This window comes from Sycon ciliatum, chromosome 8, assembly GCF_964019385.1.
Source record: "Sycon ciliatum chromosome 8, ocSycCili1.1, whole genome shotgun sequence".
NCBI lineage: Eukaryota > Metazoa > Porifera > Calcarea > Leucosolenida > Sycettidae > Sycon > Sycon ciliatum.
Genome location: NC_088650.1, coordinates 3,043,427 through 3,062,928, shown reverse-complemented (window position 1 = coordinate 3,062,928; position 19,502 = coordinate 3,043,427). Strand labels below are relative to the sequence as shown.

The window sequence follows — 19,502 nt, the reverse complement described above, 5'->3', positions numbered from 1 at the left end:
CTGCCCAAACAACTGTGAGCTCGCAACATGGTATGGACAAATTGCACCACTCATGCTGGTTAACTAAAACCGGGATAGTCGAGTAAGCGAGTTCATTCCCTGGGCCATGGCAAGACCTGTTCAGCGCGGGCTATTCCAACCTCCAAGTGCATAGTCACCGATCGATCCATGCGATGGTGGTTGACCTACAAAGAGCCAAGGTCTACGAGTACAGTCAGACCTCGCATAACCGCACACATCCGTTTTCCACAAAAATATCCGGATAGGCGAGGGAACCGGATAATCGAACACACATACTGTATGTAAGCATGGCATATGCTGTACATTTGTAACCAACTATTTTCTTCCGGATGGCGAGGGATCCGGATAAACGAGGACCGGATAAGCGAGGTCTGACTGTACTACTATTGGATGCTGTCTACATGCAGTCAACAAAATCAAAGTACCTCAGTATGCCCCAGAATAGGGCATGTGCATCTATAGCATGACACAACAGGGGTTCTGGCGGCACCTGTCAAACAAGCAACAGTCTGTCACTGAAGATAATTATTATGTTCCCTGTTTAGACTGAGCACAATCAATGATGCCCAATCAATCTGCCCAATGTGTGTTCTGTTCCACCTAATTAGAACGTCCCATCGCATCAACCCTACTACACGCACATGCCGTCACTCTAGCATGACTTGTGTTATTATTGTTTATTTTGATTCGCACGATAAATAGAGCACAATAAACGTTAACTTGACCGAAGGATAAAGGCGACTGCAGATAGAGGAACACATCGAGGTACAGGTACCGGCATCAATACAGTATCAGAGAGAAACAAACAAACAAAAATGAGAGGTACGCAGAAAAACTCTCGTAAGCCCAAGGGGAAGTGGTTGACGAGGGATGAATGCACTCTCCACGCTCATCTACACTGTTCGTGGAAATGCACACATACATACAATAATATACAACATAGCAATAGCATGCACAGAACCGAACAATTTCATGTTCACACATGCAAGCACAGACCTGAACATTAGTACCAAAAGCCGATACAGACAATATCCCCATACACACAGACGCACACACAACACACACAATGTCCCATGTATGCGCCCGTGGCGAGAAAAGCACGCAAATCTACAAATGCACTGGATGTGAACCCACAGATTTTCTCTTATAGCAACGATAGCGGATCTGATTCTGAATGAAACACACACACACAATACAATCATTGAATGCCCATCCGCAGATGATGGCAGGTCCTGAAAGAACAGGCAGTGTTCCAGTAATGGGGAACAGAACTTCGAGTGGCGAGTAAGGTATACACACACACACGTGCGTGCCCGGGCACACACTAAAGTATTCAGAAATAGAATCGACATTGTAGTATTCATTGGTTGGGGAATGGAAAGGAAAATAAAACATTGCTGTAGGTTATTGTTGTAAGGACACTGGGAGCACAACAGAAAGGTAAGCAACTCGCTTTGAAGCAAAGAAAGTTATTATTTCACGGATCTCAGAAGGAAGGAACGTTCCAGAATGCTGCACTGGCAACAGGCGGCCTGCATGTGCGCGGCCCCTGCAGTCGGTCCAGCTGCCGGCCTTGCAGTGCTGAAAAGAATGTGCAGTACAGCATGTCACATAGTATCGCAGCCTGGACAAATAGGCGCTGGGAAGTCCTAGTTATGTGCTCACCTACACCACGATGCACCAATCTTCTGAGCTACTTTGGCAACAACTTTGTCCACTTGAGACTCCCATGGGCTGAGCCAGTTGTTGAGGGCTGCACCAAGGTGGACGGCAATGACCGCTGATGGCAAGGCAATCCATGACACACAGTCACTAGGGCATCGTCAACATGGCGCTGAGGCTGGATCGATAAAATCAACCTTTAGGCTGCCGCGGGGTTGACAACGAGGCCGCTGTATCGAAGCTAGTCAGTCAGCCTGGTCACCGCCATTGACGAACCAGTCGCCACCGCCAGCAGTGGCGGTAGGTTGTGACAAGTGTGGTGCAATATTGTCAGCAAATTCAGTACTGAGGATAAGATGAGTGACAAAGGGAACGTTGTGTTTGATAATATTGAAGTGAACAGGGATGATCACAAACCCTGCGCGTACTCCACCGTGAGTTACAAGAAAATTCCGGACTGGACGACGAGCAAACGCCAACCTGCTACATCCAACCAGGCAGATACTATTACGATAGCTGCCAAGCCAGGTCAATGCCGACCTACTGCATAATGTCAATGTCAAACAGATCCTGCAGGAGAAGACTGGGGTGTTGGCGTCCAGCCTCGAGTCACTGAGTGTACAGACACCAGTCACATTTCCTGTGTCTTTTGCAGCATACAGGCTGAGACTAATCACTGTAGAGTCCACTACTGCATGAGTTTTATTTGTACAATACATGGCAGGCGTACACGGTGTGCCTCGCAGGACTGCGAGATGCTGCAGAAGACCAGGTTCGACCTTTCTGGACCGCCATTCACCGACGGTGGGCTACACGATGCTGGAGGAACTAGATTCCAGTGAAAACCCAAGATTCCTTTGCTCCTGGACGCTCCGACGTGTTGTGATATCTGCCAGGTGCGCAGTAACTAGTATTTTCATCGCTACAGCGAGGACGACGCCGATCGGCAAACCCTAGCTCACAGCCATCACCAGCCTCTCAAAACCATCACTTGGCATCCCCCAGAGGTACAGGAGAAAGCCAAAACAGCTCACAACAAACAAAAGCTAAGGACGATGGAAAGAGAGCATGTCAAAAAGAAGACGAACAGTATGAAGTTCAAATGGTTTTGAACACTCGTACCACCAACTATACCACTTTCAATAAATCGTGACGCCATTTTGTTTTAACATGAATATCGCGGATTGCTTTATCTGAGAGAGGAGATGTTCGTGCCCTTGAGACCCGAAGTCCCGTTTCCATACGACAACATTTAGGAGCTCTGCGCTCAGCGCTTTTTCAGGGTATGAATTTCGGGTTGTTCTGGTCGGGTCGCAGCGTCGCGGACTATTCCATCGTCTTCAGCGTCGAAAAACTACTGGCCATGTGAAAATACAAGGCGGTGAGACGCTTTCGTCTTCCTCTACGAGCGAATTTGTTCTGCGCCAGCATACCTAAGTATGCAATTTCGAACGCGCAGTTCGAGTGACGAAGCGTGTGCACGGTACACTGTACTGCATGTACGGACTGTGCGGTCGTTCTCGATTCTCCCATCGCTCCCATTCATTTCTGTTTCCAGCAAAAGTCCAACTTGGCGCACTTCAAATCACTATAACTCAAGAATGGCTGGGCCGATTCGAATAATACTTACAGATTTCCTATGTACTACGCCTGGGAGAATCGAATGAGACCAAAATCGAAGCGATCGGAGAAAGTTTTGGAAATTGGGTGTAGTCACTAGCTAAAGCGAGCTTTGCGTTCAATGTACGATACTGGTTTTTGTAGCCCATCAAGCCCTTTATTTGCGAGACTTGGTCTAGATCGTTTGGCATCCATGTATTGCAAGAAATTACTGTATCTAACGTAGCGCTGTTTGGAAGGCCGCTGTAGTGTCATTGAGTCAATTGTTCGAGCGTTTAAATAATGGTCTTGCAACGCGCAGCCTTGTATCACGCACTCTTAAGTTGCCCATGCTCAGAACTGCCTTTGCCCGTCATGGCGCTTCCTTCCAATGTGCTAAGCTGTGGAATTATTTACACCCTCTAGCTCGCTGTGTGGATAACTCCGCCCGTTTTAAGAAACTGTTACCCCAATGCCTTGCTTTTTCACGCTAGTACTTATGATTTTCAGCTATGCAAAATGCGAACATCATCACCTATCCAATACCGGTAGTCTATTATATTAAATGTTCATATCTTTTTGCATCTTTCCCTCGAGTGGGTCTATTGTTATTAGGCAATTGTCTGTTATAGTCGCCACTATAAATAAAAATCCAATCCAATCCAATCCAAAACTCCAAAGAATCCAATACAGCATGCGCGATCGCGGCACGATGCTGCGTTCCCGAGATGCGAAGCCTGCAAGATACGTCACGGCACTTTGCATTTCTACACGCGAGTCAAACGCTCCAGACCTGGTAGTACAGGAGCCAAGTGGGCAAAATGTGACTTCACGTTCCCACTTGGGGTGTACCACGATTATTTTGCTAATATGATAGAGGAGCATACGTAGATGATGTTTCCACTTGTTGTCATTCTCAGAACTTTCTGAAAGGTTGTGAAAAATGCAATTGAAATTGCCTTTAGTTACCATGCCAACTGACCACAAAAATCGATTTTCTATTACTTTCATCCCGGAAAATTCTATCTGCCAAACAACTACATAAAATATTTGAAGCACCCCAGAGCATTTTTCGAACTTGGTTACCATGGTAACCATGGTAACCAAGAACAAACATCTTAGCAACAGCATGGCAACACTGTAATAATAGCGCAGAAACAGTTACGATTCTTACGAAACATTAATAATGGGTAGGACTGATGTTATCAATCCTGGAATATTATATATATTATGGATTAGAAGCATGCCTTGAAATAACTTATCTGGAAAGACTTTCATGCAATGGGTGCACCACTACGCCCCGTTTCATCAATGCAGAGGACAGACCGTTTCGATTGGTCATGTATTAGCATTGATTGAGCTGCTTAAACGCATGGCAACCAGAATCCGTAAACTGTACCCTAGAGTCTGATGTACTTCGAATTACACATAACATAGTAAATAAAAGTTAATAATAATAATAATAATAATAATAATAATAATAATAATAATAATAATAATAGCCAGCCAGAGTAGCAGTATCAGAGGAAACATCACGGAAGACAACGACTACTGCAGTTCACTTAGGCTCATTACAGATATTATGCTGTGATTGTTATCACTGAACATGAAAACTAGCATACAGTGTGTAAAGAGTGTGTGGCATGATCGAATGGGCCTACCAGGTTGCCAGGGCAAGTACAGTCTGTAGGCAGTTAAGGAGGCTCCCACCTAAAGAAGTAAAAATAAAAGGTCCATGGACACCCTGTTTTTTATGCATAGAATGGTGGAGTGATGTCTCCTCTTCAACTTGGTATAGTTTTTAGGTAGGGTCACCAGGCATATAAGAGGTATTCTGGTGTATTTAGTGAGTGTACAATTTCTTGATTTTCGGCAAAATAATGGTAAAAAAATTTGGTTTTTGACCCAAAGAAGCCTCCTGGAGGGAGGATACTAAGCATTTTCTTCATCATATGTTTAAGAACCGCATTTGGAGGTATCTTGGCTACACAAGATAGACTGTGTCTTGGTTTTGCCCTTGGCGAGCCACTTTTTCGAAATTACGGGTACCGAAATTTCCATCGGGTGCTGAATTGTGAAATGGTTCAGCCTGCAACATTTTGTCCATGGACATATCGATTTTTGTGGCTTTCTGTGATCCATGAGCCCCAAGGAAACCGATAATGGACAGTTTTGATGGTGTCACCAGGCACTTTAGGCCCCTACGAAACAATATAGGTATCAAAATATGGTATTTTTAGGCCAATTCTCAAAATAGCATTTTTAGAAAATCTGACCATTCTTGCCTTCTTGACTACATAGCACTACCAATGACATGGTAGTATGGTAATATTATGTTAGAAGAAGTTATTTTCATGCTGCAACCTCCTTTGGACATACCAGATAGTCGTCTGTGGTTGGAAAGGTACATGTATCATTACATGTACATCATGTAGCCATCAGTCCTAGCACATTGATATACGAGTAGTGTACATGTAAGGCAGCGAGGTTTCATAACAACCTCGACCATGAAACTGGCACATGAATAATGTGAAATCAGGCATTCAAAATCAGGCACACTAGACACCCACACGTGTGCGTGCCCACGCACATACATGTACATGTAAACACCCACCCACATGCACTCTCATGCACGCATCATTGTAACACTACTAGTCCATACTGGACCATAGGACTTAGTGTAAATATAAGCATGAAGACCAGCCACTGCACTGGGCATGCATTTGCTGGTTGTCACTTGCGTTGATAGCAGCAGACTGCAGAAAAACACACGCTATGTACAATGTACGTGAAGGGCAATATGCATCTACACACGCTGGCGTGCAGCACATATACCATGTACATGTAGTGTACTGTCATGATCTCTTGGCAATTCTTTTTTGTGTCTCAAATGCGGTTCACAAATGTGCATTCACATGCACCTCCTGTACTGTAAAGCCACTGCCACACTGTCCTTGCGGACACCAGAGAATAGAGCCAAACAGAACCAGCACCGTGAGCCCCCCCCCCCTTCCACACCTAGCTTTGCACACGCGCGTGCATGCGCACACACGCACGTGCATACACACATACATGTGCGCAGACATTTGCATGCACACAGTGTACTCGTGGGAACATGTGCATGTTGTTGTTGATTTTTATTTTACTTCGCAAGGCCAAACGGGCAATGGTGCCCAATTCTATGGAAGCGAATTTCAAAGGGGAGCATAACCCAGATCAACATTGCATGCGAACCCACACATGCGGGCACGAGCACGCGCGCACACACACACACACGCACACACACATGTGAGCACACATACACACATACACACATGTGCGCACACACACACACACACTATATTGAGTCATACACCTGCCCACCGCTGAAGCGAGGATAGCGAGCAAACTACGTTAGACATAGCAACTTGTGCTCGGATTACACCTTTCAACAGCTTGCACACACATACACACACGCGCGTGCATGCGTGCACGTACACACGCGCACATACACACACACACATAAATGCATGTACTTGCGCATAGGAAAGGATTCAAAAATATTCAGCCATAGACATTATTTACCCAATGCACACCTGAGTGTGCACATCTTAGTTGCGGCATCCCCATTTTTACAAGAGCAGGATTTAGAAGTTCGTCCTTGGTTCAAAACACAAGCTTCTGGCCAGCACTTTCCTTACACCATCAGTACAGTACAGTGGTTGACACGAACCTCATTCCTACAGGGACAGCAGCCCAAGTTCAGTAGCTCTGAGATACGTTGTCCATTGAGCTCAGGATACTCAAGGATCCACCGAAAGTTTCAAACGGCACTCGTGCGACTGGAGCTGCAAGTGGGTCCACTTACCAGCGAGTGGGCAGCCACTTCATGCTCCACAGGAAGTCCATGCTAAATTCCAGTACCAGTACTAGTATCACTACGTTCGACATCGATGTCTTCACTGACTTCAGCCTGCTTTTCTCACCCTTCTTCGTCAGTAATAATATTTTCTTCTTTGTGGCCACCGCGTACCGCTTCAGCAAAGTTTTCAGAAAAAAATCAAGCAGCGTAGGAACTGCCTTTGTTTTGCATTATCCATGGTCAGTGATTCATTCCAGCGTAGAAACTGGGGGGGGGGGGGGGTACGGCTACAGAAACACTGCAACAAGTAGAACTACATCCTGGAACAACTGCGCATGCGAGCACAGAGAAATCAAAAAACTTCTTTCTGAACAACAGCTTGTTTTCGCGTGGAACGCGATATTTTTTTAATCTCGCGGCAAAAAACAGATTTTGGAGGTGCCCTTTTTACACTGCGCTGCGCAACTGTTCGGAGCCTCCTTAAGGTGGCTCACACCCTCTGCGCGCGCATCGTTTGAAAAGTGTAGATTTTCAGTAAATTTTTCGGTAGCGATGATTTTTGTGCGATCAATCGTTGCAGGAAACGTTTTCTCGCTTTTCTGCAATTCTGGCGACCTAGCTAGAACCTGCTGCTAGTGTCCCTCTTCACTCGTTCTTTCTATGAAAGGGGAAGGCAGCACTCGCAGAAGATTTTCCAACAATGCAATGTCGACTGGTGCTCGTACTATAAGAAGGGAGAAATCAAAGTCCGCTCTTGAATCACGCCTGAGTCTTAGAAAATTATTTCAGAATACGCTTGTGTAGATTTCCTGCCAGTGCCACTGACATCTCGCGACCTTCAAATATAACTTGCTCGATCATCTCCCGCACTGACTGGTAAATTCGTCGGGTAGCTGTGGATGGATCGATTCAGGGAGATCGAAGGTAAATACATCGAAGCACTTCAAACACGTTTCAAGACGCACTTCAAATTTTGTAATTGTGTCTTGAAAATTGTTTACAACAATTCGTACTTCAATACGCTGTTGAATTGTATCCTCTGCTTGGGAGTCTCGACTGTTCTATTGCTGCATGGCTTTCCTCAACACCGTTCACTGTACATGTATCGCGGAACGCAGATTGGATGGCATTGGAGATGAATTTGATAATTTGTGACTGTGTCATCAACCAAGTGAGGACATCAAATATCAACAGGGACGTTCCGAAAATCACAAACGCTGCGAAATAGGTATGAAATGGTCTTACACACTGGTGGGTATTCCACATTCATTGTGTCATATCTTTAGACTGTTCGAAAGTTTGTCGTGCCGTGCAACTTTCACAGACTAATCCGATAATTGGCATGTGGCCCTATCGGCACACACTCATGCGTATGCCGCTGAGTCTATCTATATGGGCACGCACATGTGTGTATACTTACACAATTTTATTACGTATGCAAAATTAGGCAATCTACATGTACATATATATATATATATATATATATCGGAGGTGACCTGAACTGTAGACTGCGCTTGCTATCTGTTACACATATACAGAACTCCTGCTATCTAATGTGCATGCATCCTACTTCACTTTATGCACACCACCCGGCCTGCGCGATTGCTCACACTACCACACTTGCCACATTTATCTTCACCTGTGATTCCCACCTAGACTGGCTAGCGTGCTTCTTTTCTCCACCTGTGATTCCCACCTAGGGTGCTTCTTTTCGTCTTTTCTGGTATGTAAAGGGATACTGATGTGAGAGAAGAGTAAGTTGCCTGAAGAGTGCTTTTGCACGAAACTCAGAGTAGCAACACTGAGAAACTTGGAGATCCTTTGTGTCTGAGTGTATAACCCCGCTCTGTCTTAGGACATTGAGCACTTTTTGCCGACGCAAGAAATACTTCTATTGTTCTATATATATATATATATATATATATATATATATATATAGTGTATAGTGTATAGTGTATAGTGTATAGTGTATAGTGTATAGTGTACGAAACAGCATGCTGTCCGCAGATTGAGTATATATAGTGTACATATATACTTAGTAAGACTATGCCTGTAGCTGCAGAAAAAGTGCTCAACATCCAATTTCTTGGGGGGAGCAATGACACATGTCAACAAACAAACAAACAAACACGAGTGATCCATTGTTTGTTGACATAGTGTACATATATATATATATATATGTGTGTGCACTCACTCCTATGACATAGAACGACAGTGCAGGCTATGTAGAGTCGCACGAATGTGTGTTACCCGGGTGTGTATATGCATGCGCACTCGCGCGGGCGTTTTGTGTGCGCGCCTGGCATGGCATAACGCCGTTCAATATGACTAGTGTTCAACCGTGGTAATTTGCCCCACCCCTTCTTTTTTCTATTGGCGTTGGATATGCAACTAATGACATAAACTCGGTTGTTGAAAACGAGTGCCATGCACCACAATGGATTGACAATAATATAATACAAGTAGCGCTGTAAAAGCGCTGGTAATACTCATGTTGCAGCCATGGCAGTTGTGATTAGCTTTCCAAGTCAAGCCTGCTGCAGAAATTATTGCACTCTGACCAGCTGGAGTGGCCCAGGACTGCAGGTTGTGGAGAACAGGAGTGATGCTTGTATATACGCTTGTATTTACATAATGGACTTCGAAGTAACGTTAGGTGTATTACTTGTATGTTCTTCTGCCTGTGCACGTGTACATGTGCTGGTCAGTGTGGAACCGCCATCCATATCAGATCATACAGCTCAGCTGCTATCAGTCTCAACAGCTTATATCTGGCAAATAGGGTTTTAGTGACTCAATTTTGCTTACTGTGTTCAACAGAGTGGCATTGCACACAGCTACTTTATGTAATAGTAGCATCTTGGAAATTTTATATTTTTGGTAGTTAGCTTCAGTAGAAACTTCTCCAGTGTGGCTCTTAGCTTCATTACCATGGAGACTAAGCATTCAAGTAATGCACGAAGAACAGTGGCTAGATGCGAAGTGAAAAGCCATTGCATCAATGGAATACGCATTTAGTATAGCAGTATTGCTTGCTATGTTGGCAGCAAACACTGTATAATAATAATTGCATTACCAGTAGAAAGTGCCCAATGTGCATTGCTTCAGCACTGTGTTTTTGGACAAAGCAGTCAAAAAATTCCACATCAGTATTGGCTTCATGTTGGAGAAAGTTGTGAAAAACACTAGAGCATACATGTACACTCAATACACATGCTCAGCTACATGTATGGCATTTAGTATGTGGGCGACTTCAAAGTTCTATTTTGGTAGTTAGCTTCGGTAGAAACTGTCTAAACTTGATCCAAAGCTCTACTACTACTGTATGTTCTGAAGATGTTGCAATCAAGTAATGTAAGACACGTATCTGCCGCATTGGAGCTAGCTGTGAAAACCTTTAGACCATACACACAATGCACATGCTCAGCTATGGCATTTAGTATGTGGGCGACTTCAAAGTTCTATTTCGGTAGTTAGCTTCGGTGGAAACTGCTAAAACTTGATCCAAAGCTCTACTACTATGTTCTGAAGATGTTGCAATCAAGTAATGTAAGACACGTATCTGCCGCATTGGAGCTAGTTGTGAAAACCTTTAGACCATACACTCAATGCACATGCTCAGCTATTGCATTTAGTATGTGGGCGACTTCAAAGTTTTATTTTGGTAGTTAGCTTCGGTGGAAACTGCTAAAACTTGATCCAAAGCTCTACTACTATGTTCTGAAGATGTTGCAATCAATTATTGCAAGATAAGTATCTGTCATATGGTGGAGTCAGGGGTTCTAAGGCGTTGGACAATGTCCCAGTGCAATGTGCTGATTCTTGAAAATATGGCATCACTTGACACTTCAAAGTTTTATTTCAAGAGGTACCTTCGGTAGAACCTGCTCAAACTTGCTACACAGTACCATTATTAGGTTATGATAGCAAAACCATCGAATACAGGGCAAGTCCAGTGTCAAATACTTGTGGGCGGGGCTAATATGTGGGACGTGTGCGCTGAAATGGGATGATTCCGAAAAGAGAAAAAGGTCACCTTCTAGCAGAATTCTACCCACTTCTAAAGCTTATGCTGGTATTTAGCAAGTATACTACTGTCCTGATGTTGGACATCAAGAAAAATAGGGTAACTACGAGTGCTACGACCAAAAAAGTGGTTTTCCGGTGTTTTTTGGCCTAAATTGGCAATTGTGAGTATGCTATGTTTGGCCCCTCCCCCGAGTGAAACCGGCCGGTAGAACTTGATAAAATTTTGTCTCCGTACACTAGATATCCTACGGAACAAAGTACAATCGTTTGTAGCCACGTTTCAAACAAAAAGATTTTGGACCCGAGGGGTAGGAGCCACCTTAAGGAGGTTCGCGACGGTTAGCGCCATGTTGGATTTCCGAATTTTTTTCTGAAAAATAATGCCTTTCGGAGTGGAAAAATGGGACGCGATCATGCACAATCGAGTAAAAAAATAAGCAGTTTGACCATGACTTCGCAGCGCGTGCTCGAGTCGAGACAAGATTTGAGGAAGAAGCTCAGCCACTAGTGGACTTGCGGATTTGTTTTGACATTGGCGGTTTTTGGATAGCTCGGTTCTCCTGCCGACGTGTCGTGGAGATGAAGACGCGGGAGAGTAATCCGTCACCCACGACGCGGCCTCTCATTCTGCGTACTGGACGATGCAAGAAGCCGAGGACGGGGACGCTTCGCAAACTCAAACGATCGATCGAGTTCCTGAAAAACGGAAAGGGCGATCTCCACCACTAACGCCACTGGATTCGACTCCCGCGAAGAGGTCGTTCAGTGCCCCTCTTCACGGTCGACGAATCGTTCATCTCAGGTATCTGGCAGTGGGATTGTCTGCGTGCCAGAATCCTGGATGTGGCAAACCTCTGGCGCTCATTGTCGGATTGCGTTGAAGAGAAGAGGTACGACCAGGGCAGCGTACTTGTCATTCCGTGTCAGCAGTGTGGGATGGAGAATTTTATAGATACATTACAGATAGCCCTGTAACTGCTCAACACCCTGGCCCCCGTGCTTCCACAAGCAACACCAAAGCTGCTTTGGGTAAGTGCGTTTTTCAATCTCATAAGATTTATTCATGATATTTGCGAGTCATTGCCACCCTATGGCTATGGAAATATATGAGCACACTGTATGCGCGGCGGCCGCGAGTGTGTGTGTGGGTGTTTGCATAGACCTGCATGTTTGTGCATGTGTGCACCATACGCATGTATGAGCATGCACATGCATATGCGCTCATGTGGACGTGCCCTCGCACACATACTATACACACGTGCATGACCGCTCCCAGGGCATGTTGGTGTGACATGTGTATGCGGGCATCTCCACTCATGCACATGAGTGTGCACATGCATGTGGGTGGGTACGCACACGTGCGTGAATGTATGTGTGTGTACGCGCGCGTGTGTTCTATTGCGTGTGAGAGCATGCATGTGTGTGTGTGTGCGCGTGTGTGTGTGTGTGTGTGTGTGTGTGTAAGACCAAGCTTCTCGTTGCAGGTTTCGGAGTTTGCCCTGCTGATTGCTCTGATTTGGTCATTGGCAGTGATAGGGTTGAAGCAGTCACCTCATTCCCCTATCTTGGTTCCACCATCACTCCAGACTCGCGGTCGCAAGCGGACATTCGGAGCCGTCTAGCAAAGGGTGCAGGGGCCTTTGGTGGTCTTCGGCGCATCCTACATGACCGGAGCCTGAACCTCCCTACCAGGCGCCACCTGTATGTCGTTTGCGTACTGTCAACGGTTCTGTATGGTTCAGAATGCTGGACGCCGTTGAAGGCAGATTTAGATAGAATGGACCGGCTTCACCATGCCAACATTCGCTCCATCCTTGGCGTATCGCGAGGCCGACAGTGGGAACAGCGCATCTCTTCACAGGAACTGCGAGCACAGTGGGGTGATCCCACACGTCACGCATGGTGCAGCAGAGACGGTTGGAGTGGCTTGGGCACCTGGCTCGTCTTGATGACACCAGAGTACCGAAGCAGTTGCTGTTTGCCTGTCTCCCTCAGTCTCGGCCATTCTGTGGACCTCGTCGTCGCTGGAAGGACACCATTCACACGGACCTATCCCTGGCTGGAGTGCGTAACTGGTTTGAGTTGGCAAGCGATCGTGGAGAGTGGCGTGGAGTGGTGAAAGCAGCAGGTGAGGACAAGGAACCTGCCCCGAAGAGCATCGAGTGCCCAACCTGCAACCGTCTGTTCCGCCGTAGTTCCGACATGGCCCGGCACAAGTGTTCAGCAATCCGTCAGCTCCCGGTATCGGAGCAGCCTGGATCAGTACAGTGTCCAACATGCAACCGATGGCTACGTAGCAGAGGAGGCTTTGCGGTGCATAAGTGTCGGCTAGGCGATGTCGACCAGCCGCCGGCCCCTGCCCCTGCTCCTCTTGTTGTTCCGGGTGTAACTTGCACCAACTGTCAGCGTTCATTTAAATCGGCTGCGGGTCTCAAGCGTCACCGTTGTGGAACCTGTCCAAAGCGCCCTACTGTGGCTGAACGCCAACAATTCAAGTTTCACTGCCAAGTTTGCCACAACCGACGGTTCCGGAGGCGGCAAGATCTGGAACGCCACTTGGAGCATTGCCTTCCTCCCCCCTAACCTCTCTGACAGTACCTCCCATCTGGGAGCGGCGTGGCCAATCCTGGCAGCTGTCAATAGTAGTAGTAGTAGTAGTAGTGTGTGTGTGTGTGTATGTGTGCACGGATGTGTGTGTGTGTCGATGGTGTGCATTTTTGTGCTGGGTGAACACTCTGATCCCTAAACCGCGATACCGGAGCTCCCAAGCTACAGCCTCAGATTGATTTATAGTTCATCGTTGGGAATGAGTTCGCTGCTCATGATGCTGTTGCGGCCCTAGCTGAAATTGTCGAAGCTCGCCCTAATGCCAGTATCCTGTAGAACTCATCAGCATGTTCGGCGGTGGAGTTTGCAGAACATCAGCAAAAGCGGCTGGCCACCCTTCAACCGTTGGTCCAAGCAACGTGCTTCTCTAAATCAGTTGCAGTGCGGGCAGCTGCCAGTGGGTTGGTGATGAAGCACTTTGTCTTGTCCTACAAACGAAGTGGTGAGCCAGCCATTTCCAGACTGATGAAGGAGCAAGTCGGAAGTAAGAAGCGGGTGACAGTCTCAAGGAAGATTATATTAGCGGTGGCTGAACACCTAGCGAAGAACCAGCAGCAACCCAACTGTAAGGAACGCCCTGTGGCACAGTGCTTCACTTGTTTGTGCGCACCGTAAAATACCATCATTTTTGCCAGTGTTGGGACACGTTCTAGCTCGCATAGTTGAAGAACAAGAGGACTCAATGTTGTCTGATTCGTTCCAACATGTCAGCTTTCATTGCAGTTTGATATGGGGCTGTGCTAAGCGCTATCACAGCTACATGTACATGTATCACAACCAAGTACCAACAGGAGAGTAATCATGGAGAAAAGTACCTATCGATAATGCGTGCACCCAGGGTTTTCCGGCAAATTTACTAGTTCAGCTATTCCATCCTTGTATTGTTCTGAACGCCGAGGGCTCTAGTGAGTTTATGCAACACCTAACAGCCAAAAATCCAATAAGTTATGACCAAGGCAGCAGCAGAGAAGTACAAGCAATATAGATACGTGAATTTACCAATTTTAGGCAAATTTTGACAGTTTTTTGGATTTTTCTCCAGAATATGCACGGTGACCCCTATTTTCGCCGCGGTAAACCTGTTCCAACCCACTTATAGAACGTATTTGAAGTATCCACATATGGGGCAAACTCAAAAATAAGCTGCAAAAAATATTCAAAGTTTCATTTTTTGCGTCTTTTTGTTCTTCTCCAGGAAATGACGACCTGGATCCCATCGTCAACCAAAGTGTACATTTTTCGGTGTTGATATCATCTTAGTCAATACCTCGAACAGTCTGTAAAATTTTAGGTCATATTTTCTGTCCTAACTGATGTTATGGACGATTTCTCATCAATTTTGGGATTTTGTGTTATTTTGTGTCATCAAGGAAAATTGTGTTTTTGGCAAGACCTATTCAGGCAATTGAAAAACTGATGTTACTAAGCGAAAATATAAGGCTGTACCTATTCAAACCTGATGTCAGATTGGGCTGATGTTGAAATAAAATTTTTGGGCCTAACTGTCCCGAACCCCCTTAAACAGATAGAAATGTTACACCAATGCTCCAACACGATGACAGCTGTGGTGATGGAGATCTTGGACCAGGCATGTGTAGTAATCCAACGGCTCTGTAACATAACAAACAAAAGACAAGGTGGATCAGATGTATTACCCGTGACTGCCTGCAGCCAAGGAAGTTCAACACAAATAAGAGGTACCCAGCCTGGATGAAGATTAGACAATAATATTACTCACACTGGACAGTGTGGTCATCTTCTTGAATTATGGGATGACCTGACTCCTCGCGGTTGCTACACTCGCTACTGCATCCACAAACATCCGTGCAGGGAAGGGATTGGCTGGGGCATGAGCATCTATTACCTTGGCAGCCGGTCTTGCAGGAACACTTCACAAATTCCAAGATTGCTTGTGGTGCTGCAGCTACCGAGAGTCAATCAATGCGCAGCTGGCCATTGGACAGCTGCCAACCATGGCTTCCAGCGTACGCTTCAGGGACAGGGGGCTGGGCTTCTAGAGCACGTCACCAAACAGCCGCCTGGAAGTTGGCCCTTGCTGCGTGTTTACGCAGAGCATCGTGGCATGGGGGCAGTCTGCTCGAATCCTTGGCGTTATCCAGCAAGCAAAACAACTCGTACCGTAAGCTGTTAACGCTTGACTGGTTTGACCAGCCATACAGCATGCAGACAAACCGCTCGATTTCTGCCATGGCGCCTGCTGACAGCGGGTTGAAGGCTTTGCCAAGTTCGGCCATTGAACTTCGTGCCAGGTCTCCCTTGCTTCCATCACTGGTCAGGAGCTGATAAGCGCTGGTCTTGCCCTTTCCGTGGAACGCACTGACCGTATCGCACCCGGTAAAGGCATGCATGCCGATCAGTGCGTCACACACGGAAGTGCCTAGCGCAGAGCCAATCTTTGAGAGATTCAGGAGCAGGACTTTGCTCCTAGAACCAGGCAGAAACAGGAGCTTCATACTGTCAGGAAAGCGGTGGCTCAGTCCGCAACCCAGAACCGCTACGTCCGTGTCCGGCGACTTGATCGTGACCGAAGTATAGCCTTCTGCAAAAGCATCACGAGCGTGCAGCAGAAGCCGAGTGTCTGCCTCTTCATGTGAGCAGTTCAGCCGTAAGCACTCTGTTGCTGTGGTGGTGAGGCCATCAGGCGACACTAGCTTGACGCAGCTGATACCGTCTGTTGCGTACAGCTGTCTAGCTTTCAGGTGGCTGGCGTAGGCATCGGTGGACCATTCCGTAACAAGGAAGCTAACAAGCTCAGTCTTGCTGCTGCCACTTGACAAGAACTTAGCCCATTGCTTCGGCGTGTGCTGCTGTCCACTTGAGATTCTTAGCCGGATCTCACCATGCGATTGCGCTCGTCGACTTCGCTCAACATCTTTGATGGAGTATTCTGGATACGTATCAGCTACAAAGTCGATTCGCCGAAACTGCGGGAAATTCCTCGAGAGGCACATAAACACATGCTTTGCCAGTTCTCCGAGCGTACCTGGCAAGGAAGTCGGCTTCAGGGTCCGTAGCAGAGCCATGGCATCGACGATTAACGCAGCCGAAGATGGAGGTGCTGGCTCATGGCTGGTACAATCCGTCTTGCTGAGGAGCTGCAACAGTGCAGCCTTGTTTGTTTTCACCCTGGTGCCTTCTGCAGTGCATAGCGACAAGGGCGCAGCTGAAAGCGGATATGCAAGAACCTCACGAATGTCAAGATGACGCTGCTGGGCAATAACAGCCATCTTACTGAACAGGGCACAATCCGCCTTGAGCACTGCTACCTTCAACGCACTACGGGTGGTGGTACGCTCCTTGCGGACGGCAAACGTGCTTAGCTTCAGCTTCTGGATGGGGTCGTGGAACTTGTCACACTGGTCGACAACGCGATTCTTGATGAATCTTTGAAATGCTTCCTTTCCCTGCTGTTCTGCTTCAAGCAAGTCCTTCGTGGTCTGCTCGGAGCACATCAAACCAGACGAGAGGTTGACCAAGTCGGCAGAATCCCTATCCAGCGGTTCGTCACCAAAGGGGTTGACCCAGCCACATATCGTTGCCTCCACACATTGCACATCATCCTCATCTCTGGACATGCGTGGCACATCATCCTCATCTCTTGACATGCGTGGCACATCATCCTCATCTCTGGACATGCGTGGCACATCATCCTCATCTCTTGACATGCGTGGCACATCATCCTCATCTCTGGACATGCGTGGCACATCATCCTCATCTCTGGACATGCGTGGCACATCATCCTCATATCTGGACATGCGTGGCACATCATCCTCATCTCTGGACATGCGTGGCACATCATCCTCATCTCTGGACATGCGTGGCACATCATCCTCATCTCTGGACATGCGTGGCAGATGACACTCTTTGTGCAGCACATCAGCCTCACGGGAGCAGTCGTCAAGTCCACAGAGCTGGAGACAGGAATCTGCAAATCGTGCACGATCATGCGCCGTCATGACCCAGCGTTGTACAGCAGATGGGTTCAAGCTGATGCCGATGATACCACCTGTTGTTTTTGACGAGCGATTGATGGTCTGCTCAATGGCCAGATCTGAGGCTACTTGAGCAAAGGGGTTTTCAGATCTCTGGACAACAAATCCGCCCGATTCCAGGAATGCAGCAGCCTCTGGGTTGGTTGTTGGCAGTTGCAGCATCTGCAGCTAGTACAGACTCATGTAGCGCACATCATTGTGGCGGTTGTAAGCAAAACACCAAGGTTGTATGCGACCGATGCACTGTATATGGAGCTGCCAACTACCGATACGCATTGAGCGTACGAACATGAGTAGGAGGCCCACTAGATCGATGTAACTGGACCAGAAGCAGAACATAGTGGAGGCAATATTCCGTTGGCAGCAAAACTTGTCATACTCCTGCCACAGCTGTTGGAAATCTTTGCTGCCCAATAGCTGGCTGGCATTGTCGAGGCTGATGGACTTCCGCAACTCAAGCAGGCCGCTCTTGATCTGAAGGGTTGACAACCACTCAGGACGGGAATCACACAGATGATCGATGAAGGAGCGCCATCGCAATCGCTGGAGAGCTTCATAGACCAATTTATGGAAGCGCACCGCCCGGTTGTACTGCTTTCCACTCAGCGTTAAACCTAGTTAGTACCTGCTGTTGAGGATCCAGCCACATCAGCTTCTACCAACAGGTTGAGTAGGCCACCATCGGAGAAACACTTTCCAATGATTGCGAGCAGTGTCATGCAGATATGGAAACCGCCCATCCTCAGAACAACGTCACTAAACTCAGATGCCCTCTGCAATACAATGTCTGTGGCCTTCGCATAAATTGCTTGGTCCAAGACAATCACACAGAATGGGAGCTCAGCCTTCCGAGTCATGGACACTGACTGTGACAGTAGCGCATATACTGTGGCACTGTCGGTTGGCGATGCACTGATCACAGGACAATATGCTACAGTCGATCGCGGTGGAGTTGATTCCTTGCACAGTAGTGAGTTTAAAGCTGTCCAGGCTGGAACCACTTGTAACTGAGACTCCTCGACTACAGACTGCGCATCTTCTCTCACTGCAGTTGGGTGTCCAACATCTCCACTTGGGCACATTCTGGCAAGAATCCACAGGAAATCAATGAGTGCTGGCTGAACTCCATTGACCTGGGTGGTAATAGCGAGGTTGAAGTCAGATGGCATGGCCATGGGTGGTGGATTGACCTTATTTCCCGAGGGAAACACTGGTAATAACATTGGATGCGTTGGCAGGGAACGCTTACGCTTTGATGAGCGAACAGCAGAGACTGGCGTGGAGTTGATGAGGCTGTCATCAGGGGCATTTCGTTGTATAACAATACCATTCGTGCAGTGCGTTGTGCCTTTTCCAGGCAAAGTCTCCTCACACAAGTCGTTATTGTCCCAAACGAAATGGAATGGCCGTTTCGGGTCGACAACTTGTGGGAGAGAGACTTGGTTGGCATTCAGGGCACGCTGGGTTGCAAGACTCGTCTCGATCTCTTGCACTTGACTATACAAGCTGCAGTGTCCAAGGCGGTTGAGAACGGTGACAACTAGCTTGCTGCGAAATAAGTGGTGCAGGGCCATGGCTAGAGTGGTGTGCTTCTTGGTTGGGTAGGCAGTGGCCGAGAAGACAATATCATTGCTGGTAGAGGAGATACGACGTTCAGTATGGTCATCAAGATTTGCCGTCCGCTTGGTGCTGAACTCGATGCTGCCTTTGTCTGCTATTACCCACGTAAG

At 47.1% G+C, this 19,502-nt stretch overlaps 1 protein-coding gene across 1 annotated transcript; it reads right to left on the bottom strand.

The window, feature by feature from the left end:
• Positions 1-15,276: 15,276 nt before the first annotated feature.
• LOC135823018 (uncharacterized) lies at positions 15,277-17,934 on the bottom strand. Its single transcript, XM_065335855.1, has 2 exons — positions 15,498-17,934; positions 15,277-15,370 (listed from the first exon to the last, which is right to left on the bottom strand). The coding sequence occupies exon 1, from the start codon at positions 17,932-17,934 to the stop codon at positions 15,784-15,786; it is 2,151 nt and encodes a 716-aa protein (XP_065191927.1). The 3' UTR covers positions 15,277-15,370; positions 15,498-15,783.
• Between the last annotated feature and the right edge of the window lie 1,568 nt (positions 17,935-19,502).

Excerpts from the sequence above, each read along its gene's own strand:
- LOC135823018 (XM_065335855.1), bottom strand. The coding sequence starts at position 17,934 with ATGCTGCAACTGCCAACAACCAACCCAGAGGCTGCTGCATTCCTGGAA.